Below are 26,759 nucleotides of genomic sequence, written 5' to 3' on the forward strand. Positions count from 1 at the left end.
GTACTGGGAAGCTGTTAGCATTTTTTGTCTGATGAAGGAGAGACACTGAGCTAATAAACCAGTGTTCTTTATTGGGATTGTGTTCTCAAGCTCATTTTTTTGTTTTTTATATGTTGGTCGTGTAGTTTGGTTTCCTGTTCAAAAATTGTGTGTGAGTGGGAAAGTGATTAAATTGATTACCCAAGCCTGAAAATATGTATGAATTTCAAAAGCAGATACAGCTGAGAAGTCTAATTTGCAATGTTTTATTACCAGAAAAACACATCGTATGCGTGTAAGTAAACATTATTAACACCTATCCGTCTCAGAGGTAGTCTCTTGGCGATGTAAACATTGACTGTAGGTGATAAGGTCACGTTGACTGCTACAGACCCCATATAAAAATGAGAAAAACATACCTCTCAACCTCACAGAGCAAGAAATCTGGACAAAACTAAAATAACGGCGGGGGGTGGCACAAAAATAGTTTTTAGTTAATATACTCCTATTCTAAACGTAGGAGGTTGTTAGAATAACAGACTTTGCAGTAGCATATATTTGCTGCAGGATACAAAGACTGAAACTCAAATCCATCCGTCCACAACCCATTTTTCCACGTGGGGTTGGGTGTAACTTCAACAGTGACAAGCATCAAGAGACAAGGTTTACACCGCCGTCTGTCATTATTTAGTGAAAATAACTTGCCAGAAATCCACAAATTTTAACAGGTACAGACCAAATATATGAGGAAAAATCTGAATATTTTTTAGGGATGGACTACATTACAACGACGACAGAAATCAACTAACTACATATGCAAAAGAATCATGGCTCCCATATTATTCTTAGAACCGGATGGTATCATTCTTTACTGTACTTCCGGGATCAACTAGCTCCTGAACCGATTTGCTTATAATTTCTATGGTTACCGTACTTACCTACCTACCTCTTAAGGCTCATGCTCCATCTAATGCGAGGCAATCAGATTAGGGCGTTCTTTTTTCTTCCTTTCATTAGTTTTTAGCACTAAGTCTGCCTGCATCGATAAGTAGCTTTAACTTTTAGGGTTAGAAGTGTTTCTTCACCATTGTCTCACATTTTCTGTCATTTTTATGTGGCTCTGGGCTGCAGAGGATAAACCACAGGTGTCATGGGGCTGTTTGACAGACTAGCTGGCTGGCTTGGCCTGAAGAAGAAGGAGATCAATGTTATTTGTCTTGGACTGGACAACAGCGGCAAAACTACCATTATTAATAAACTTAAACCATCACATGTAAGTAGTGCATGCGATTATATTATAAAAGTTCCGAGGAACAAACTTGCCTGCATGTATCTCATATATATTATTTCAGTAGCGGTTGTCATGCTACTGGAAAATATAAATCCCATTATTTTCATTTAAATTGAGTAGCACCAGGCGTTGCTGCAAAATTGATAATTCACTACTAGTTTTGAAATTATTGGCATGCACGTGTTCCAAGGTTTGCCTGCATCTCTAGATACTGATATGTACTAGAGTAGAAAATAACATTCTGTATGCTTTACAGATAATCATTTTTTCTGTAGTAGCATATTACGCGTTCTAATGGTAAAGTTATTCAGACAGCATATGTAATTGAGAACAAGAAGACTAGTTTTGATTGTGATCGAAAATTGGGCTTGGACAATGCACCAAATTTCAGATTGTGTGTGAGTGATTTGCATTGAGAGGGACACTTAGATATTGTCTGGATGTTTCCATTTTGTTGTTGGTCATCCTTAACTTTGTATTCAGCAGCAAGATAATTACGATTGTGAGCCATAGTGGCTGAGCAGTTAGTTTTGCTGCCTCACATTACTTAGTTCTCCAGTTTGATTGTGTCTTCTGTGTGGAGTCTGGGTATGCTTCAGCACCCCCATCTGAAAGATGTGTTCTAGGTGAACAGGCAATTCTACAAGTTACTCATGGGTGTGTCTACCATGTTTAAAGAAGTATGTGTTATACCCGTTGATGGGTTGGCGCCTTATTTAATGGCCTTGAGAGGCTTTTGATCCAATGTGACCCCGAAATGGATTAAACAGGTTGTCAGAGAGTGAGCGCTTGTCTACGAATGTGAATTCATGAGACATCTAAGTAGTAGCAATCTTACTAATAATTTTAGCACCGTTAAGATTGATGGAATAAAAGCTCTGATCTTTCAAGTGTATTTGATTGTTGCCTATTTATAGCTAGTCTACTAGTAACTCAAGCCTTCCTTCAGTTTGCACTGGGCATAGTTAAACTTACTTAAACCCCTTCACTGGCCTACCTTCTACACCACCTCTGGTAAAGTGTTCTATGATTTTAACAGCTGCTTTCTGAAGTAGTATTTCCATAAGTCAGTCATGAATTGTTTGCTTTCTGTCTATGATACTAGTTTGGCCATAAATGCATCTTCTAGTTGCATTAACTGGCTATATATGACATACATTTTAAGCCTTATGTCCTCCTTATCCTTTAATGGGTCTTGGATTTCTGAAAATATATTTAATGTAGAGAAAATCAGAGCCTAAAATTCCCTTAAAGCAGGAAGATAAGCTTACATGCCTCAACTGAAAGTACTTCTAATGGTATGAGTATGGTAAACTGTACACCTTAAATAGCTGAACAAAGCTTGTATATAATTGTGTCATGTACGTTGTAAGAGATATCTTAATATTAAAAATGACACTTTTATGCCAACTCAAACATTGCAGGTAATCTCCACCAATTTTTAAAAGGGTTGCACCATATGTGAATAAAATGACCTAAATGTGTCTGCAGTAGCTGAAGGGGAGGTCACTGGCAACTCACTGACTTTCAGTGCTGTGTGCTCATATTACACTTGCATTATCTAAGATGAAAAAGTAAAATTTTACCAGTTGCACAGTCTGTGATAATGGAGAACACGGGACTGTGCATAAGTTGCGATCAAGAATGCAGTGCCTGTGACTTTTATGACATTTCATGTACTGGGCTGAGATATCCATGAAGCTTCTTATATTCACTTTTTAATGTAAAAGAACAGCTTTTGCACCACCATGCATTTTTCAGATTAAGAAGATTGAAGCTCTGATGTCTGCCATTGACTGGAATCCACAGTGATTTACCAGAAAATCAGTTTACATGGGGTGCAGCACAGTAGGGGAGATTATACACTTAAATAGAAGCAACAGTTTTTGCATCAATGTGCTTTTGCTGAATCATAAGAATTATGGTTATGAGGCTGAGAGCAAAAATATGACAGAAATCAGAGATGTTAAAAACTTAGTAGTACAGCTGGTTTTGAGTAAACATTCACTTTTCCAACAATAACAAGTATGAACTCTGATAGCTGACATTGTTGGTTGTCTGTAATCCTCAGTAGTTTACAAGAAAATCAAACATTTTTGCAATGTACAAGGCAAAAGTATGAGTAAAATCCTAGCTGTTTTGCAAAATGGGACAGTTATACAAATGCTTTTTAGGTAGCACTTCAGGTGATGGATTTGTTAGCGTAGGCCACTATTTTTTTTAACTGTGTGTAATAAGGTTTAGAAAATTAGGGCACTGCTGTAACATTCTTAACTGCACTCAAACACACTACTGAGGTCTGTTATTATCCATTATCACCTACAGCTCTGCACCCAAGCTTGAAATGTTGCTCTTTTTAAACAAGGATCTGCTTTGAATCTTATGGTAAGGAACAAATCTGACTTGTACTGCTTCAACTTACATTTTTACAGATCTTCCATAGAATTCTCACCTTAGCTGTCAGAAAATGAATCTTGCTATTCAGTCTACCTAGGTATCTAACCTTTTCTGAAGGGCATACAGTTCTGAACACACTTTTGAATGATTCCACCCTCTAAAGATTGCTATGCTTTTCAAAGAGGTTAACGTTATGTAGCTATTCACTTCAGAAAAAAATGTAAAATAATATATTATAAACCTTCTAAAATCAAGGGATCTATCCACCATTATTTAGAAGTTACGCTAATGGGGAAAACTGGGGCCCATTTCCAGTAGGTCTGCCTGATGGTATGAAAGAGCACAAAGTAATGTCAAAATCTGTGCAGTACAATGTGATGTATTTTTAGATGCTAACCAGTAATGTATTCTACTGCAGGAAAGACCATTATGAAAAATCTAAGTGTAATCAGTGTTCTCACCAGAAAGTAAACAATGAATGTCTAGTAGTTGTCAATATGATAATTTAACCTAGAGTGGTCTTTGAACTTTAACGTGATTGTGAAACTTGTATGTTCCTGTCCAATACTGAATCCACTACAGCTTTACCTGCCCCACCCCCCCAACACACACACACACACACACACACACACACACACACACACATACACACACAATTATCCCTGTATTAGTAATGGTCCTTCATGCCAAAATTTTGAGCACTTCCAAAAAGAATGCTTGAGAATTTGCATTGAGATCATCAACTTAGCATAACAGAATGGAGCTTGTTTGCAAGAGCTTCTACTTTAACAATCTGGGACCTTCATAATCCTTGATTACATTCAGCACATTTCCATTCACTCTACTTCCTAAGCAAATAGCAACACCTATGTTGGAGGAGACTGCTAAGTTATGGCAGACATTTGTAAGAATGTATTTTGATACACCTAGAATATTGTTTTGTTATTTTCAGTTCCTGCAGAAAGAAAACATCTCCCTTGAGGGAGGCCATATACATATTAAAAGTAAGACACTTAACTCTTAAGAGTAAATGTTAGAGGTTTTAACTCAAGCATTTAGAGCAACCACCTGCAGTGACACAATAAACTAAATTAAATCTGTGAAGCAAAGAACAGATGAACAATTATGTAAAACTTATTCAGAAGTATAAACCTTAACTATACCATGCTACCCACTGCAGGCAGTAGCAGCAGCCAAAGGCTAACCATCTATAGCTGTATCACCTTTAAAGTGTCTGCAATTATGCCACACACCTGTATAAGTAATAGGGCTTTGCTGGAAATGTTAGAAAATAAAAAAAAATTGATGCATTGATCTTTGGTAAGTAAATGCTTAGTGCTTACATGTAGGCTTCTTATCTTATTACCAGCAGTTGAAATAGGCCCAATGAAGAACTTATGCATGCTCTTGTTTTCTCCTTGTTTTGCCTGATTTGCAGAGGAATTTTGAACTTGAACTTGTCTGCTGCATCAGTCTTTGTATGATCCAAAATATCCTTTTTTGAGACTCTAAAGCATTAGACCTCCTGAATGTACTTGTATCAAACAGTTGCTGACTTGCAAAAAAAGTTCAGCAATGGACAGTGGGGATGTTGAATTTTTCAGAGAGAGATGGCAGCAATATTTCCTGACTGTATTGGTTTCATTCTCCCTTCTCATTAATGCAAGGGATCATTGCAAGTAGATTCATGGCCTTTACCTGTTGTCATTTGATAGTGATCTGATAAATTTTAAAGGTTTTCACCGTTTTGTTAATGATTTCTCAGGAAAGCTACAGCGTCATCAGGAAAATCAAACAAATAATGACCACTTTTCCAATTTATATAAGGGGTTACAGGAAATTTTAATGAATGGGGCTGTATTCCTGTAAGAAAGTGATTTCATATAGAAAAAAATTCTTATTCTGAGTTAGTTGTAGATAGAAATCTTATCATACATGATGTCCATCTAGCTGGAATTCTTTTCTCTCTTTTTCTTTTTTTTTCCACATAAGTCTTCTTTTCCTGATAGTTTAGAAATGTCATTATTACCTTTTTATGGGTAGACCAGGTCCTTCTTTTTAGAGTTTTACACGAGTAATGCACTTATTCCAACATGATAGGATAATATTTATACGGAGTATATCAGGCAAGAAGACTTAAATGATATAGTAAGGTGTGCCGAGGAACTGACTCACTCGGGCCTGTTCAACATAAATTGTTGCACCTTGAGCGGTTTTCTTGATCATCCACTCTTGCAGCTGTTTTACCAAGAATTCCTTTGTGCTTCTGTATGCTGGCCTTTGCATCCTTCCTTCAGTGAGTGCTGGCAGATACTGCCATTTCCTTTATTGTGCTCACCTGCTGAATCTTATCTGGCTTTCAGTTGACAGCTTCATTAATTCAACACTGTCTTCTAGAAGATGTTTTGTCTTGGGTGGCTACTTATAGAAACTCCTACTGCTATATGCACTGCTTGTTTGATGTTTGGTGTTGCTTCTCTTCTGCTTAGCAGCAGATCTTCAAATCCATGATTTTGAGCAGTGAGTACCAAAAAGTAGCAAAACTAATATAATGTTTAAGACATGGAAGTAACAAGTTTGAGTAAAGAATACTTAAAAACTGTACACCTTTGTAGACAGTTGACAATTCAGGCTGCCACCGTGCTGAGTGTAAGCTCAATCCTGCTTCACCAGTGAATAACTATATTATCTATACTGTCTATATCCTTTAATTTTTTTCATTTTGTGTTCTAGTGTTAATAAGTAATTCCACAGTGAGAACAAACAGTAAATGTAATAAAGGAGAGCCTTGCTTTGATCTTTTTGTGAATTTAATACTGTAGTATTAAGGTCTTAGTCATGAAAGAGGGAAGTTTTATAAAGTTCTGGGACTTAAAATAGCTCTAAACTGTAGCATCAACAGCCTTTACTATATCTAACTCATAGCAACTAGTTATTTTGTAAAATGTACAGGATCAATAAATGTATTTTTAATATTATATTGTGTTTGTCTTTTTATTGTCATATTTGTTCATAATGAAGTTAATATGGTGTTAGAAAAATATGTATTAATGAGTATATTAGTGCTTTTAAAAGCCCAAAAGGGTTAACACATTTATTCTATTTCATACTGCATAAATCCATATAAACTTCGAATACTTTCTGACCTTGTATTTTGTCAGCACAGCTGAAATCTTGCTTGTGCCTTTGGAAATTTACTGAGAAGCAGATGATTTTCTGCTTGGTTAGGAAAATAATGAATAGAACAATACCATTTCTATAATGTTATTAAACTTAGACAATTAGCTCTGTTTGTGCTATGAGAACATACACAGCTACAGGAAGGATAGATAAGTAGAACAAAGACTGCTTGAAGAATATGAACTATAATCTGTGTTTGCTTTGTGCTTGAATTAGCAGAGTACCTTGAAATGTAACACAGCACTGTATAAATAATTGTAACTAGCTAGTGGTCTCCAAGGCCAAGTTATTTTTCAAAAAGTTTCTCACAAATCTAGTAATGTAATGTCATGTCAGCAGAAAATCATGAACAATATCTACTGTGAAAAACAATATTGTAGGCTTGTATTTGATTACGTCAGCTTTAGAAGGCAATGTCTTGTAAAACAGTATAAGAATGGCTTCACTTCCTGTTACTAATCAAACAAACTCTGTATTTTTGCATGTTTTTGTCTCCTTGCTCCAAGAATTAAAAGTGCCTTAACCTGAACCTTACGTGTATTGGTCTTTGAAGTTTTTTCCTTTAACATATGGTATGACTAAAAAGTGTATCAACGTCTAATAAAGAAATAGGTCTATGCAAATTACAAGCAGTGAGATTCATATCTATGTTAATTACTGGAGCAGTCCTTAAGTATTTCCAAGAGGAAGAGATTTCTTGATAACAATAACTACTTTAAGTATGGTCTGTTTGTCTCTTTTATTTTTACATACTACTCTATAAATTTTATACAAAAAAACTATTTCACCCAAAGGCTTTATCTTTTAATGCTTTAATTTTCTCATGTATATCTTTAAGCTAATAAAAATATTAATATCAGTTGAAAATAAAGGCATATTACTATTCTTTTTAAGAACATTATCTAGAACATGATCAGGTAAGTTTTCTTTCGTAATACTGTTAATACAAGTATCATAATAATGAGATCTAAAAACTTTTAAAATATTTCCTTTATTCCTAATTAAGTTCTGTTTGTTTTAGCATTTAAATACATTGTATTTGATTTTGTTTCTTCTTGCAAGTCTGTAAAAACCTTAGGCTTTTAACCATTTGAAATGTCAGGACTCCTAATCCTGAGTCCCAGAATACAGAGACTGGATGACTAAAAGTCTGGACTTGAATGTATACCAAGTCCAATATTGCCATTTCTCAGAGTATTCCTTTTTTCAAAGTATGGCAGTCTCAAAAATTGGTTTATATAAGTTTGGGAATGCAGGGGGTTGTCCTCATGCAGAAAACAAGTTTAGGGGAGAAGGGAACAATGTTCAATGTTCGCTCTTCTTTGTTTTCATTTTTTTCCAATGATATTTCAAAGCTTGCAATTGTAACTCCCAACATTTCAATAGGGATACCCTTGGGTCATTAATATATAGCTGTTACATTTAACTGTCTCCAAAGAAATAGTTTATTATTTAAAACTTTTTGGTATTTATTCTGTAAAAGTTTTTACCAAATGCTCATTTACCTTTTTTTTTTTATTTTTGCTGTAGTAGTATTGAAATTCTGTTATTTTCAAAATTATATTCTTACACCAAGATGGTGTCTTGGTCAAGGTGTAATTTTTCAAACAATATATGTAAAACAATTTGAAAAGAAAATGAAATAACATTAACAACACAATACTGGCTACTGGAAAATTGTATTCATATCTGTCTCTATGGCAAATCATTTCTTCAAGAAATTAAGAAAGAGTGCACATTATTTAAGAAAGAGTACACATTAGCAGCTCTTTAATATAAATAAACCAATTAAAAACACAAACAAATAAGTAATAATTGGAAATAACATAATTAATAGTCCTAGTCAAGTTTGTTATTAAGCCCAAAAGGGCACATTTATATTTTTCTTAATCAATTGTCAGTTTTTTAACAAATGTTTTTCCATAGGAAGACCTCTTCTTTCATCTATGATTATTTATTCTAAAAGACATATTTTCAAAACATTCTTCTTACCTTTATGCTTTTTGACAATATGATTAGCTACTGGATGGCACAGTGGTGCAGCAGTTTGCATTGTTGCCTCACAGCAAGAGGTTCTCTGGTTTGATTATTGGCTGGGGTGCCTTCTGTTTGGAGTTTGCATGTCCTCCCTGCATTTGTGTTGGTTTCCTCTGGGTGCCTCCCATTTCCTCCCACATGATAAAAACATGCATCTGGAGCATTTCTTCCCAGGCCTCCGCTGAAAATTGGCTTGTTCCAAGTTGGACTTTCCTGGTAAACAAATGTTAAATAACAAATGCTGCATTTTCACATTTACAGTTCTTAATATGTTTCTGAATAAGCTTTTTAATTTTCTCTTGTCTGACTAATATACACAAACCTATGTAAATAAAGAAGAGGATAAACCACATCAACTGCATTGCATGTAAAAATGTCCTTTAAAAGTGAACTTCATACCATTAATTATTTCAACATTTTTACATACATTACACCTGTCACTGGAGGAAGTTCCCTATGATAAAGACATATTCTGAATCATCTGTACATGTTTCCTAAAATAACTGTGAGCCACCATATGATTAATATTTTTAGCCTAATATACAATAAGGAAATTCTCATATCATTATTTAAAACATCTTCCTTTAATAAATACTAGTGTTATTTAACTAAAGCAGTCACCAAGTCTGTTAATACAGCATACTGTATCACAAAGAAGATATTTAGTTTATTGACAGGTTTGTGTTGTAGATTATCACCAAAACTACAGTAGTTTGTAGTAAATCACCTCTTCTTCTGCTAGCTTTTTAAATTGACCTTATTGGATACTGTATCATAAAAACTAAATACTCAGTGTCACTTAAATTAGAAAACCAGAAAACCTAATAGTTATTTTCCCAGGTTGTAAAATGCATGTAGTGATAAGACATTAATGATATGTTTTGGGTGACAGCTAGTACCATATAAAATGTTTTCATAGCAGTTTCCTTTTTAAAAATGATTAGTTTCTATAATCAGTTCTATGAATAAGTTTTATTAGTAGTAGTTACAATATAAAAATAATCCCAGCACTATTATCTTTTTCTAAAAGGATAAAAAAATCTTCACACTCCAAAGGAGTACCTCTGGTCAAAAAATACAAGCATCCATATATCAGAAATAATGAACTGCTTTATTTCTAAAAAAATGCAGAGGATATAAAAAAATCTTCAGACTTTTAACTTTTTGAAGGTTACCTTATCTCTATATCACTACAGCCCTTTTTTCATTGTATAAGTAGAACAAATGTAATTATTTTATTTTAACTAAATAAAATGGGATATGTTATGTAAATGTGGTTTTCTTTATTAGTAAATTGTGTTCAGATAAATGATATGCATAAACATGTAAAAGATTATATTTTAAAAAATAAAACTATATAAAATGTACATCATAGCAATCCTGATTGTGTACTGAAAATATAGAAATAGTATGCATGAAATTAATTAGTATATTTTAGATTATTAATATTTCTTAAATATGATGTATTATGAATATTTCTTAAATATTAACAAGATTGTATTTTAGAAAATAAAATTAACTAAGATATTATAAATCATTAATTTCATGCAGGTAAACTTAGAAACAGATAAACAGAAACGGTAACAGTGTATCATTTGCTGAAAGCTTGAATTCTTTTGAAACATTATGAAACATAATTGCTTTTATCAATATACCATTAAAGTCTACTGTAGAAAATACCTGGCCATTCATGTTGTGTAATAGTGTAATATGACATTCAGCAAGGCTATTTAAGCAATTATAGCTACCAAACATGGAATCTAATAAGTATTTCCCAATGTATAGAATTTTTTGATAACTAACTAAGCCCAATGGCCACAGTCCTCTCTTTTTATGGATGACCTGGGAGAACTGTCTGGTTGAGTGACTTGTTCAGAGTCTCATAATAGGCAAATTGAGGTGGAAGTAATCAAGCAGATCATTATCAGCTCAGAGCATTAACCTTCTTTGATAACTGCTAGATCTTTTCTTGTCATCAGTAAAAATCTTCCCGCCATTATTATATAAAAAAGTAATGCTGTGCAGTAAGGTACTTTTTCTTATAATTTCAACTTGTCTTCTTTTCTTATTATTAGAGGAAGTTGAATTTAACAGTTGCACTCACTATCCTATTCTAGGTAGGAGTAAGTGATGAACAGTTTGCCTGCTTCCTTACCTGAAAGTAGAGCCTCGCAGATGATGCAGTTGCTCACCTTATACAAGGATATTAACTTTTCTTGCCAGTGATGGCTGCCCTGATGTACATGGGGTGGGAGCACTCGTGCACGAGGAGGGCATAACGGCCCCTGTCTGTGATGTGGGCTGTGATGCCCATCACCAGAAGTCGGGGTTAGGGTCTCATTAGAAATGCCATTATTGCTGTCATCATTAGATGTGAGCAAGGGAATGAACATCTCCATGGCTGCCTGGATGAAGGCCCATTTGTCTGGCTAGCACATTCACACTGTGTGCCCTCTTTAACAGCATGAGAATGAATGGACTCAAGACTGATTGGAGGGTTGACTTGCAGAGGACAGACTACTGGGTATGGTACAGTGGAGATAAGTAACAGACCATCTCCATCTGTAAAGTGTTATTGGCTCTTAAATGTTTTTTTGCTGATGACAAGATACAGACTGAAGAATAACTCCAAAAAAGCACTGACAGTGGAGCTTGACAAACATGCACATTCTGCTAGGATGGAAGACCACTGTACCAAAGAACATGACAAGAAAGGGGAGCAGGAGGTTACACTTGTCACAATATGTAAAGAAATGCAAAAGTTCACAGCTAAAACAGACAGTTACATGTAAAAAATGATTCCCAAATCAAACGGATCACTGAAGCTGCCAACAAGTACTTATGGGTCCTACAGTCACTCCTGATGGATAATGAACTGTTCAAAGCCAAGGTATCTACCTCTGAAACTTGGTTAGATTTGATGAATGCTTTTACAACTGATCAGGAGGATCTTTCTAGAAGGAAAAAAACATAATTTTATCCATATCCTGGAGAACTTGGAAGGTAGAGACTGTGTAACCTTCATGAAGAGAAAATTATCAGAACAGACACCAATACCACTAGATGATATCTAAATTATAAAAGCTGACAGAATGGATTGGCACCTAAAGTCAATGGAAAAAGGTCTCTCAGACTAGTATTTTTGCAATTCACTACATATGTAGAGGGTCATCTTGCTTATTTGGAAACCAGGGTCAATACTGTTTAGTGGAGACTTTAGAGTATATGCAGATCAGGACTTTTCTGCACAAACTAGAAGACAAAGGGTGTCCTTTCTTCCAATTCAAGCCAAATGCAGGCCTTTGGGACTTTAGTTTAAACTTCTATATCCTGCACCATTAAAAATCATGTCCCCAGGTGGATCTTGGTAATTTGACAACCTGCAGGAAACTGATGAAGCAATTTACAGTATATAATGTTCATCAGCCAGGCATGATACAACCTGAGAAGTAAGCACCGGATACATGGAGGCCTGATGATACATCCAGAAATCAAGCACTGGATACCTGGACTCAGACTGGCATTTTTTCCCCTGTTTAAAAATACTCCACCCTGCAAGCCAGATGTGGCATTCTTTAGGAAAAGGAAAACTTGCCAAGAAACTCATCAAAGTGATAGAAAACTAATATCTTTTTGGTCAGCCTTTAGCACATTTAAGATGCCACAAGCAGCAATTGAACTTCTTAGTTTATGAAGTTCTGATTTATTTCTGGAAGATGGACTCATTATTGATATAAACCATTAGAGCAAAGTTCAAAGTTATTTAAGCTTAAAAGCAAATCTAGGAATAAATGTTGAACTTTCTGTGTACATCTTAAAGCTTAAAGTAATAAAAAGAGAGGTAGGGTATGGCATAATGGTTAAGGTCTTCACCTCATAGACACATGGTGCAGGATTTGATTCTGACCTCAGGTAATTGGCTAGGCTTAACATGACCCTTCAAGGTATTCGCTTATGAACCCATTAACCCATCACCCCTTTCTTCCATTCTGACTGTCAAAGTAAAGTAGTAAATTGGGATCAACCCACTTTCATCTCACTTGAGGAGTGTGGTACATATAAAACGTGGCTAGATTTGGGCTGGCTCTAATATTAACCACTTCTAAGTTATTTATGTTGTTGCTAACTGCATTAGAGGGAAGAGAAAGGAAAGAAAGGATGGATGAAGGGAAATACGTTAAAATAAAGAAGACTTAAAAATCTAAATTATAATCTTAAGATAGTGTGGGTAAAGTTATGAAATATTTACTTGACTTGGCTAACTGAGAGAGTTATTGCAGTTTGCAGCATTTTTGTATTTACCTCTTAAGGCAAGCTAAGGGCACTGTGGTGGTTTTAGAGAAGAGCTGTATTACCACCTTGGAGGCAAACAGTAATCGGCTCAATCATTATAAGCCTAAGCAGGTAGAATTTGGGGAATTTTTTGGATTTTAGTACTTTATTTTTTAGCGCTATATAAATTAACACTGTTTTGTGGTAAATAGTTTTGAGAGAATGTTTGTAGAGTCAAAAGACAAATGCATCACAACTGCAAGACTGTTGGAAGAAATCTATAAAGAAAGAAAGTGTGATGAGAGGGCAATTACTCGGGCTTGTATTAGAAGCAAGTTAAAAATAAAATCTGTCTACAGAATGTTAAGTACTAAGCATTACCTAACTACTGTATGCAAGTAAGGGGTATTAGGGAGGGAGAAGTTAAGGTAACAAATAACTTTCACACGAGGCAGATCAGCAAAGAATAACAGTCTCCTTTTTTGTACAGAGAACACGTATAAGTCAAACTAGGAAATTGAGGTTCTGTCTCGAGCTACAGAATGCATGATATTTTATAGTTTCTTTCATTAATAGCAACATTATTCTAACAATTGTAGAACTACTGCCGACTAAGTGAACAGTACAGGATTAATTTTGCTAAGCTCTCCTGACTACTTGTTACTTCTACATTCCATATTAGGCATAAATTCCAAATTCCATGATACAACTTTCTATTCAGAACAAGTCATATACTTTTCCAATACTTTTCTAACCCTGTTAGCACTTATTAATATTACACAGGAAGCAAATCAACTGATACATACTGAAGAACATTTAAGAATTTTGTTATGGAAGCATATTGGAAATGAAATATGTGCAGTACCTTTTCCCTTCTTCGTACTCCTTGCCCTTCACATTCCCCCCATGTGATGCTGTAAAGCATAACCAGAACCATAATATTTTTTTTTCCTGAATAGACTATGACTACAAGTTTTAAGATGAACAGATACTCTTTTACTTGCTATCAGGCATTCTTCACATGCTGCTTCTTTCTGTGCATGACAAGAACAATCTTTACACAGTTGTTTCTGAAGTATAGTCTTACTTGCAGTAAAACCATGCCTCCATCTTGATGGAACAAAAACACAGTCTGAATACTGTAAATAATCATCAGTACTACAGTCTTCCATTTTTTAGTAAGAAAAATTAGGTGAAAGGAAGTATGAAGCTCTGAATTAGTCACTGGTATAGAAATCAACAGAATACCCCTATCATGTGCAGTAGAAATATAAGCACAAACCCATCAGTTGCTAACTTTGAGCTTCTCTGCATAAGTATGCAAGGGAGCAGAAAAAATATTAAATCCAGGATGCCATTTAAGTGCTATCGATTCAGTTCTAACCAAATACCTGACTCTATTTGTAGCAATGCGTGTTTGCCTATTAAGAAATTATTTGGTACTTAAAGTTCCAGTGGTCACAGAGAATGAAGCACTTACAATTCTGGATGGCAAAAACAGATGAAATAGAATAATAAAGGTTTTGAAGAAACTGTAAAAAAGTAGGTTGAGTAGGCTGTCCATTGTACAAATGAAATCAATCACCAAAAAGTTATCGGCCAAAGACCTTTATCACAAATGACTTAGAAAAGAACGTTTTCTATATAAGGCAGTGTCTAAATTGGTGTCCAAAAGACAGGTTGAATTACTAATGTTGGAAATAGAAACAATAAAAAATTTTGTTGATTGTTGAAGAAGAATCACTGAAATTGAATCGGATGACGTAGCAGAATCATAGCATTTAACTTCCTGGTCTGGTAACAAGGATAACTTATCTGCATTCATTTCTGGATGGTGGATGTGGAATGAAATTGGGTGGCAAACTGTTAACAGTTGGTTCCATATTTGGTTCTGATGGCAAATGTCACTGGCTGTCACTTCCAGATGCAATGTTGTCCATGGTTTGTTATCTGGTTCTGCTGGCGATAGTTTCTGCTGGTTCATGTGGTCTGTCAATGGTGTCTTGTTGACGTGGGACACATGATTCAAAGTGGGGAGGCCCTCACAACAGATGGCAGTAGCAGTTTTGAGCAAAACCAAGTATGGTCCTTTCCATCTGGGTATAAATGAGTTTATTCAAGCATGAGCTTTGTTGTAAGTCCCTGGAGTGCAGGTCACGGTGATCCTGCTCTGCTAGTCATTGGGCTGCATGCAGAATGATACTATGGTATTTCTGCAAAAGAGAACAGGGATTTACAATATGGAAGCATGGTCTCATCAATATCTTGCAATTATAAGTTCTTGGGTGGGGGTAACAGGCATTCGCATGGGCCTGCAAATGAGTACTTCATGAGGGAACAGTTTTCTAGGGGTATTAACTGCACTTGCAATACTAAATAAAACAAAAAGCAATGCTTCTGGCCATTTATGACCAGTTTTCTTCACAAACTTTAGCTAATATTGACCGTCTGGTTTACTTTTTCCACTATCCCAGAAACCTGTGGTCTATAGGAACAGTGGAATTGCAAATTAACATTTAGGATATTACAAAGTTACTGTATTACTTGACTAGTAGAATGAGATCCTTGGTTGGACTGAATGGAACAGGAGCACCAAATCTAGCAATAAGTTCACTTAGGAATTTTTTTTACTACCATGTGTGTGCATAATTCTTAACACATGGATATGCTTTTAGTCATCCAGAAAAAATGTCGCACAAAGACATAATGAAATTTCTGCACTTGAGGAAGTTCGATAAATTCCCACTGCAAAAAAGCAGAAGGAACCCAAGGCTTTTTCAATAATTGAACAGGTGCAGTTACTGATTTAGACTTCTTATGTTCTAAACAAATTAAATAAGTATTTACAAAATGTTGAGCAACTTCTGAGAGATGAGTTCATACCAATCAGTGGAAATTTGTTTAATTTATACATTTTTGCCCAAATAGAAAGGAAGATGGTAGGTTTTTGCCACTTGATTTAAGATATGAAGTTGGGCTACTAATTGACTATTTGTATGGCTCCACAAAAGGTCCGTATAGCAGCAGTTGCAGCCTTTGCTTATCCATCTTCTTCTCACAGAGTCCTCTGTTTTGATCTTGAAAAGACAATGACTCCTGTAAGGAAAAGTTATTTTCATTCAATTGCTGCAAAAATATAGCCTGAACAGGATAAGACAGTGCAACCTGTCTTGTCGCTATAGCTGCAAAAGTATTACCCTTTGTAACAAGGGAATCATCTGTCTTATGTGTGACACACTTTACCACTGCAGTTTCCCATGGTAATAATTAAGCATGTAACCATTCATTAACGAAAATAGCATTTTTAATAACTGTCCCTGCAAGTGTTAAATAACTCCTTTCTTTCCGAAGTTCACCAAAATCATGAACTACTCCATAAGCATAACAAGAATCTGTAAAAATGGTAACCAACTGATTTTTCCATTTAATTGTTAAGTTAATTAAATTCTGTCTTGCTTCTAAATGGAAAAGGCTGGTACAAGTTTTTAACCTCTCTTTGAACACGAGCCAGCTATGAAAAGAATGAGATCTGGAATCTGCAATGGAGTGTCTTTTAAATCTAATGTAGGAGGAAGCACAGTTTTAGTAACAACTGCACAATTGTGAGGTTCTCGTTTGTACTGTGTAGGGATTAAAAAAGCAGAGTTAAGTGGTGGACAGTGAAAAATCTGTAAAGAAGGGTTATTAAGTAAAGAGAAGTCTTGGACAACTGTGCTGCAGCTAAATATTGCATTTTAGTCTTCAGTAACAGTCTTCTACAGAATGCAGACTTGAAGTATGCACTCAGTGGTTAGAGACCTAGACACACAACTTGGCAGCAACCTTACCTTTGATCACCATAGAAGGGCATTCTATATTGCTCATCTGATAAGTAATGGCATTGCCTCCACAAAAAAAAAGAAGTTCTAGCCTCCCTGGACTCTTCCCTCATCAGGCAAATAATTGAGTACAGCATCCCTTCTGGTATGTACCTTTCCAAACACCTGCAGCAATTGGAGAGACCACAAAGGTTCCTCACAAGGAAAATTCAAGGTCTTCAGCATCTGTCCTATGTGGATTGTCTGAAATCACTGTCACTTTATTCTGTTTCATACAGACTACTCAGAGGCGATCTCTGCCTTGCATATAAGACAATCTCTGACCTTACTTTATTGGAAATGCTGCATATCCACAAGTCAAATGGTACATGTGTTACTTGCTCTAAAGACCTTACCCAGGTATGTGACATTAATAGAACCTGCTGGAGAGACAGATTTGCCTCCCAGAGGTTACCACACCTTTGGAACAGACTCTCACTTCATGCCAAACAGAGCACCTCATTGGTCCTCTTCAAACGTAGTCCGGATGGCGCTTTTCAAATGCAGTCTGGACGATTGGATGGGTAACCACAAATTCACTCCAGGGGTTCCACCTTTGTCCCTCTTGGACAGGGGCAGTAGGCGCCAGCCATGGAAATAATGGAAAAATTTGGCTAGGCTTGTAAGGGCCCTAGAGCCATTAGCCTAGTAACTTCCTATGACATGTAAGTCCCGTGCCTGAGAGTCAGTGCAGCCACCATGCCTACTATGAGTGACATTGTGGCCACCTCTTTAATTCATTCAGAGGGCTGCAGCTACAGGATCAACATTTCTACAGGTCTAAACCCATAATTTCCATGTTGTGTTAACAATCCTAATGCTCCTTTATTCTTTCACTACAGAATTTAAAAAATCTGTTAGAATAATCTGGCAACCCAAGCACAGAAGGATTTAACAGTGATGTTTTAAATTGCACAAAAGCTTGTTCATGATAATCCTGCCAGGGTAAAGTTTCTGGGGTATCTTTAGTAATTCTAACAAAGGTTTTACCACTACTATATAGTTAGAAATCCACCTCTGACAGTAACCTTTTAATCCCAGTAAAGCTTGTGATTGTTTTAATGTATATGGCTGTGAAGCAACTTGGATCATGGCAGTACGTGAAGGTAAAATTTAGCTAGAGTCTTCTGAAATAAGAATTCACAAGAACTGAATCTGTGATTTCCACAACTGCAATTTGTCTTTATTAACCTTAAATCCAAATTCCGCCAACTGAGTCAAAAGAAAAACAGTATTATGTTTACAGTCATGTAGAGTCCTTGAAACTAAAAGCAAATTATCTACATATTTAAAGTAAACCCACAAGAAAACTTAATCTTGTCTAATTGTTAAGTGAGAAATCTAGTCCAAGTATGTTATAAGTAAATGCAAACAGGATCTGGATGTATAGATATAGAAAAGAATGCCGATGAAATATTTATCACGGGGAAGGTGGTGACATCTGAAGGATTCACACTCAGTATTGTTGCAGGGTTAAGAATAACTGGAATTGTTGGTACTACTACAGCATTCACTGCACATAAACCTTTAACAAATGTATATGTACTTTTTCCTGGTTTCTTAACTGGTAAAGTATGAGTATTACAAGGACTGCGGTTTGGGACAGTGATACCTTGTTGTAACAATGTAGAAATAACAGATTCAAATCCCTTCTGTGCTTCTGTTGACAAAGGATACTGAACTACCATTGGCAGATGTTCACAAGGTTTTAATATTATAAGCATAGTTTGTACATCTTTTATGAGCCCTACCTCCTTGTCATGGGTAGTCCAGAACTGCGGGGGATAGCATTTAATTCCTCCATACTAGCATCTTCTACATTCTGCTGTAATGTTATAAAAGCAAAAGGGCATTTCCATGTATACAGATTAGTATTTGAATATAATCCTAAGATTCATTACAAACATTTAAAAATATACCATCAGGTGTACAATAAACAGTGCATCTAAAGTTTACATAGTATATTTCTACCTTAACAGATTTAAAAGAGACAAATTTCCTACAATAAAAGTATGCTGATCTTTTACTGAACCAATATGAATAGGAGCAGGTTTCATTTCTGGATAATCTAAAGGAATGTTGGACACATCAGCCCAAATTGCTTGTTCAAGAAGTGGAAGGTGTTTGGTGTTTGCAGAAGTAATTACAGATCTAGTAGTTCCTGTAGATGTATTTTACACTAACCTTGACAAAAGGCTCATATTGATAAAGCTGTACCACGGGAAGTGACTGTGGCTCCTGTTCATGGTTGTCCTAATGAGTTTACTGCCACACTAGTGGCTGCCAAGCAGTGTTCCATGTTGGAGGGTTTCTTTCAGGTTGCTGCATAATTTGAGGGTTTGGCAAATTTGCTTGTTGCCCAGATAATGGACATTCATTTTACCAGTGCTCAGTCTGGCCACAATTAAAGCAAGCATTTAAATGTGACACACCTTGCAGAGATTATGGTGAATTGGGGGATAATAACTTTGGTGATTAGTTTCTCTCTCCATACGATGACTATGATTTCAATGGTACAAGCAACAGTAATGAAAATTTTTGGGGAGATACTGTTCAACAAGAGGCTGACTTGAAAAATATAGATTATAATTGTAAAATATTTAAGAACAGTGTTTTTTCGATTTACAATTTTACTATGTTAAATTTGTCAGAGGATCATTTTGCACTTTTTAAAAAAGGTTTTTCTTATGTTCCAACTTTTAGGCATGATATTGGTAAGATTTTAATTAATTTTAAATTATATACAAGACAGCTGAACTTACAAATGTTTTTTTGCTAACAACCCCAGCTCCAGTGAAGGGCATATTCCTACATTAAAAAGATCAAGCACCTTTATTCCCCCTAATAACCCCATGGTATTCATATTTGAACAGTTATGTGAATCGCAAATATGGAGATTTTTGAGAACTGAAAAAATGTTAAATGACAATTTGACTTTAGGGGAAAGGTTTTGCTTAAAGGAATTAATTACTACTAACTCATATCGAGTAATGAAACCAGATACAGCAGGTGGGGTTGTGATTATGAACAACACCGATTATTTTTCTAAGGTGCTTGATTTATTGAATGACAGTGCAATGTATGAAAGAGTCTCCAGATATGAGGTATATAGAGCTTATACAAAAATAGACTGGCAGCTACATGAGCTTTTAATGGATGGTACTCTTGATAAGGCCAACTATGAATATTTAATGGTGAAATTACCAATTATACCATCCATTTTTGGTATCCACAAAATTTTGAATGATCCACCTTTTAGGCCGATTGTTTCGGCAAAAAGATCTAAAACTGAAGCTAATGCATCTTTTGCGGATTTTAACTGTAAAAGTGTTTTGATGCAGTCACCACACATACCGAGAGACTCTTGGCACTGTCTTGATGTTATAAGAGAGATGAAGACCAACGATGAATTTGTAATGGTGACTGTGGATGTGATCATTTTATTTTCTATTATACCACACAACACAGGACTTGAAATGTTTGAGATACAGGGACATGCGAACAGTAATTAATGGAACTTATGGAAATGGTCCTACTAAATAATTTTATTATATTTGAAGGAGAGTATTATAAACAGATCACAGGTATGGCAGTGGGTGCTAGATGTGCACCCATATACGCCAATTTGGTTTTAGCTGAATGGGAAACACAGTGTGTCTTCACCTCCAGTTATATGTCCAAAATAGCACTTTATTTGCGCTTTTTGGATGATATTTTGATTTTTTTTGGAAGGGGACTGAGGAGGAAGTACTAGAATTTGTAGATTACATAGGTACAACGACATTTTTAAAATTCACTAGCAAGGTCTATGATACAAAATGTGAATATCTTGGTATACTGTTCTATAAGGACAAAGGTATCTTGAATTCCATTATTTATCGGAAAAAGACCTATTCTAATTCCTTCTTACATTTTAATAGTTGTCACCCATATTCCCAGAAGAAGAACATTGTGAAGGGACAGATGGTGAGGTTGTCTAAACTTGTTAGTGAGGATGTCCACTTTCATAATGAAATGGTGAAATTGAAGGACATGTTTAGTGAAAGAGGATATCCCCGAGATATATTGAACAGAATAAGTTAGGAGGTGGAAGACAAAAGAACAACTGTGTTTAAACCTATACTTAAAGGAGGTTTGGTTTATAACAATATTGTTACAAATGGGGTATATAAAGAAAAGAAAAATAGGAGAGATGCTTTAATACTCCCATTTAATGAATCAGTGGGTAGGATCAAGACCATAGTACAAGAAACTTGGCAAAGTGTATTTAACAGTGAACTGATGGACATTATAGGGCCTTCACCTGAATTTATTTATAGTAGAGGTACAAATTTAAAAGAATTAATGGAAATGGATGCTAACTCGAATATGTACAGGATGTCCAAAATGAGTAAATGTGGATTATGTAGCACGTGTAAATATATTAATGATGGACCATATGTTGCAATTTACAACTACAGGAGAACCATTAGATGTCCTGGATTTTGTAATTGCAACATTAAGATGGTTGTTTACATTACTACATGTATAAGCTGTTCCACATACTATGTAGAAAAGACCATTAGAAAGTTAAGAACACGTATTTTAGAACATGTTAGGGACATCAAAAATAAGAAATTAGTAAGTTCACTATATACACATAGTCAAAAATGTAACGATTTTAAATTTTTTTATTTTTCGTGATTGACAGAGTCCCACACAATGAGAAGGGTGGGGATGATAAGACCTTATTGGAAGCTAAAGAGTGTTTGTGGCAATTGAGATTGGAAGCTTCCAGTCCACCAGGCATTAACAAACATATCTCCATTTCTAGTATATTAAAATACAAATCTCATTGCATTTAGTCAATATATTGTGGTGTTGCAATACAGTTTTTAACAGTGTATTTATGTATTAATGATTTCAACAATATATTTGAGCACTTTATATATTTTTAATTATATATTGTTGGTTTGAAACAGTATGAACTGTTTTAACATCATTAATTAATTGTGGTTTCTGATTGGTTTTTAGTTATTGGGGGTTGTGCTATTGGTTTTGCAATGTCTTCTATAGGGTTATTTAAAGGAAGTCTTTTTGTAATGTATTTCACTCTGAAGAAGCCTGGTATGGTGAACGGGTGAAAGCGCTTAGTGGATATGTGTTATGTTTTTATCTAATAAACGGTGAATCTGTCGTGGAGCTGGTCGTGTTATTATTTTTATACTTTCTGCCTGCTCTGTCGGAGAAACATGACCCAGAGGGATGACTGGAAGTAACTTGGCCTGTATCAGAGGCATGATAGATTATACTTTCTGCCTGCTCTGGCTGAGAGGATAAACTATCAGCTTCTTGAGGCATGGGTGGGTCATAAAGTGAAGGGGATGCAGAAGGTAGCAGAGGCCAGTCAGCATCTGATGATTTTGTCTGCATGACTGTTAATTTCTCTGATTGTCTTAATGGGTGCATACCTCAGCAGTGGGATTTCTCAAGTACAAATTTTTATAACGTATTTACTGTTTTATTTGCTGTATGTTACTGCGGTGGTGGTGCTGTGGTAGCATTGTCGCCTCACAGTAAGACGTTGTCTTGTTTGATTCTCAGCTAGAGCATCTTCTGTGTTGAGAAATGCGTGAATGGGCGTACCTTCGTTGAAGGTTGTGCATCAGAGCTGGCAACTTGGCACGTAAAAATCTACTGCCAATCATTAGTGGACCGGAGTTCCGCTGTGGCGACCCCTAACCGGGAAAAGTCGAAAGACACAACATTAGCTGTATGCTGTTGTGGCTTTAATATAGCTAAATTATATTTTAAGCTTCTAACTACGGATTCCTTTTCTTTATTTTTAGATTTTTCATACCATTCATTAAATGCTGACAAGAGGCTGGTAACCTTATTACCTTTTTGTTTCAGTTTATTTTTTTTAGATTTTTTTCAGAAATTTTCTTATCAAAAGTACCTTTTTCCAGAAACTTTAAAGAGCTATCATTTTTCATGAGCTCAGCCCATTTTACCAAATAATTACAGCTGTCTGTTCCATACTTATTAAACATAAACTTGCCTGGAGTCCCATACTCCAACTTTTTAACCCACTTATACTGGCACCCATAATAAAAACTCACTCTCATACCAAATAGATAGATCTGTGACTGTAATTAGGGTCAGTTATGCTCTCAATGAAAGAATCCTCTGTTCCTTTTCTTTATATTTGATTAGAACCTGCTGTCACTCCTGAGGAGGGTACTCAGTCCTTCTGACAAGGAAACTCAGTGCTTGTGACAGGGATACTCTGTCCTTGTATATTTATTAGAACCCACTAGCACACAGTTATACCTGAAGCTGTTAGTATAGGAGATTAACATATATCCAGTTACCCAGTTGCATACAATTTATCTGCTCACATTCAGTCAGAAGTAGTGAAGGGTAAAGCTTACCTACAGAGATGTTAAACTCTGCTGAGATTTTAAAAGTGCGTATTGGTACACCACAAGCTTCCCTGGCAGCCTGTCTTGTAGGCCTAGTGGCAATTTCTAATGCAGCAGCATACAAGCTACTCAGAAAGCATGACTCCAAACTGTTAAAATAATTTACACACCAGCCAATTCATCATTGAATAACAATCTCCTTTATTGGACAGAGAAACATGTACATGGGGTCCTAATGGAGAGATGAAAAGTCAGCAAGCAAAGGAGAGTAGTAGTGCTGAAATTAAATTCATCCTCAAGTCTTGGTGAGTACCTTCATGAGGTGGACCTTGTTTTTCACAAAATCTCACCAAGGTGACACTGATATATAGACTGTATTTAGATAGCATATATCATGGACAGAAGAAAGTCAAAAGCAAAAAAAGATAGCTGGGTGTACAAGACACAGATAAAAAAGTGCCCAAGAGGTCCTAATGGAGAGATGAAAAGGCAGCAAGCAAAGGAGAGTAGTAGTGATGGAACTGAATTCATCCTCAAGTCTTGGTGAGTACCTTCGCAAGGAGGACCCTGTTTTTCACAAAAACTCAACAAGGTGACACTGTCATATGGACTGCATTTATATAGCATATATCATGGACAGAATTAAGTCAAAAACAAAAAAAAGCTGGGTGCCCAAGACCCAGGATAAAAAAGTGCCCGATCCTGGTAGGCGCACTGGTGACAGGAGTGAAAAAAATAACAGTGTAGAATCCTCAAAATATGGAAACATTCTTACAGTGGGGCCAGGCCAGGCTCAGGGGGAGGATGGCCCCCCTGTTGTAGAAAAAAGTAGCAGTCTACAAAAATCACAAAAATTGATTGGCCAAAGAAGAGACATAAATATGAGAGAGTGGACTATTGAGGATAAGAAAGAAATTATGTATTGTTACTGTTGTGTAAAAAAAAACAGAATTTCCAGACACAAGATATACAAAATGATTGAGAGAGAAATTAGAAGAAAGAAACATACTTCTGCAGGAAAAACTGTCAGAAACTTCAAATAAAAATTTGTGTTCATTAATATAACAGATCTTTGAAAAACAGTGTATAGATCAAGAAACTTTTATCTGTTTGGTAAAATAAGTATCTGAGGAAGTGCAAAAACATAAACATCAAAACCTAGAGATATTGAAAAATATAAAAAAGAAATATGGACATGGGAAAGAAAGAGAGATCTGATATGGTGTAATATTTATGCAAAGGAGAAAGCCAAGTTAACTAATATAGAGAAGGCAGCCCCAAAGATACTCGAATAAAAGTATAAGCAAAGGCATCCAGACATGAAAAATTTCACAATAAAAAAATTATATCACAAAGATGGAATGTGGAAAAGAAGATTAGTAAAGTAGAAGTTAAAGAAATAGATATTGAAGTTATGGAGTGCCTGTGAAGTGAAGGATTAAATATAGAAGGTCTAACACAGATAACTTCACAGCATGATGGAGTGAGTCCCCAGAATAAGGAAAAGCAAGAAGATCAAGAGACATCTGAAGAAGAAGTATGGACATGGGAAAGAAAAAGAGATTTAATATGGTGTAATATTTATGCAAAGGAAAAAAGCAAAATTAACTAATACAAAAAGAGCAGTACCAAAGATATCTGAAGAGAAATACAGGCAAAGGAATCTGGATATGGAAAACTTTACAATACAAAAAATAAGAAGACTAAGAGGAAAAGTAGAAAAAGAGATTAGTAATGGAGAAGTCAAAGAAATAGAAATTGAGGTTATGGAGCATTTGCAGAGAGAAGGCTTCAGTGTAGAACATCCAATACAGAAAGCACCACAACAGGATAAAGTAATGGATATCCAAATTAAGGAAAAAACAGTGGAGCAGGAAGCAATTTGTTCAGGTGCCATATCAAGATAATTTGAAGCCCTCCACAGGAAACCAGTATAAACATTCACTTGAAGCTAGACAGCAAGGAAAGGAACAGGAAACTCCAATGCAGTCAATGTTGAGGAGTGATAGGCCAGTGAGTCCCCATATGACAGTGCAACAGATGACACAGGATGAAATTGAAGAGAAGGTTCCACAGGAAGATGCAATAGAACTTTCTATAGAATGCCCGCAGGAAACTGAAAACAAGGGATGTGCCCTCAATTTGGAAGAAAATGAGCTGAGAAAAGAATTGCTTGATTTAATGGACATGAATATATATACTAAGATCAACGAGAGAAGTAGACTGCAGAAGGTCAATAAAACCCAAAAAGTAAGCAGTCTGATAAAACAAATAAATGCAGTAATTACGACTGTCCATAGAGATCCATGTGATATACCAGAAGTAAACAGGATATGTTACTGTGCTGCCAAATTAATAACTGATAAAGCTCTACCACAAGAACACAGGGTAGTGAGGGAAAGGAAGGGGATAAATCAAATACCATCATGGAAGTATTGAATAGAGAAAACTATAAAACAATTAAGACAAGAAGTGCCACTGCTAGAAGATTATAGAAGAGGGTATAGATCAAGAAAAATACTAAGAAAGATAGATGTGATTAAAGCAATGCACAGTATCGGAACAGACCAGGATCTATCATGCACTATCGCAAATAATAAACTAAAAATTTCAGCACAAGCAGAAAAACTTAGAAGATACACAGGTAAATACACAGATAAATATAAGAAAAAAGTACAAAATAAGCAATTTATTGATGACCCAAAAAAGTTTTACAGAGAATTGGGAAAGAAGGTAAAAGGAATTGAAAGACCGCCAAAAAAAGAGGAAGTAGATACATTTTGGAGAAATATCTATGAAGATCATGTGGAACATAACAAAGATGCTAAATGGATAGAAGAAGTAAAAGAAATAAGAAGGTTAAAGGTACAGGATATGAAATGGAATGAAGTAACAGCCAGAGAGAGTGAAACAAAGTTAAGAAAAGCCTCTAACTGGAAAACCCCAGGCCCAGATGCAGTACCTAACTTGGTTATAAGTATTAACATTTTTGCACGAGGATTTCATCATGAGTAAGAACTATTTATATGCGCACCCCGAACAGACACCACACTGGCTAACAGGCAAAACAATGCTCTTACTTAAGAGTGAACCTGCAAGCTACCCTAAAAATTATAGACCAATAACTTGCCTTCCGACGACGTATAAACTATACACGGGAATTGACGCCAACAGAGTTTATAGTAATTTAGAAGAAAACTCAATTATGGCTGTAGAACAAAAGGACAATCAAAGAAAGTCATATGAAACAAAGGATAATTTGTTGTTAAATAAAGTTATAGTGGAGAACTGTATAAAGAGAATCTAAGTATGGTGTGGCTTGACTACAAAAAAGCATTTGAT

General features: G+C 35.6%; 1 protein-coding gene across 1 annotated transcript in view; it reads left to right on the top strand.

The window, feature by feature from the left end:
* Positions 1–844: 844 nt before the first annotated feature.
* ARL6 (ADP ribosylation factor like GTPase 6) overlaps positions 845–26,759 on the top strand; it is a gene marked incomplete in the record, with an annotated part of 560,842 nt that continues 534,927 nt past the window's right edge. Inside the window, 1 exon segment of the mRNA XM_044072341.1 lies at positions 845–1,252. Coding sequence (XP_043928276.1) covers positions 1,130–1,252 — 123 coding nt within the window.

Source organism: Protopterus annectens, chromosome 5.part0 (genome assembly GCF_019279795.1).
Source record: "Protopterus annectens isolate FY-2018-M chromosome 5.part0, PAN1.0, whole genome shotgun sequence".
In the NCBI taxonomy this organism is placed as follows: domain Eukaryota; kingdom Metazoa; phylum Chordata; order Ceratodontiformes; family Protopteridae; genus Protopterus; species Protopterus annectens.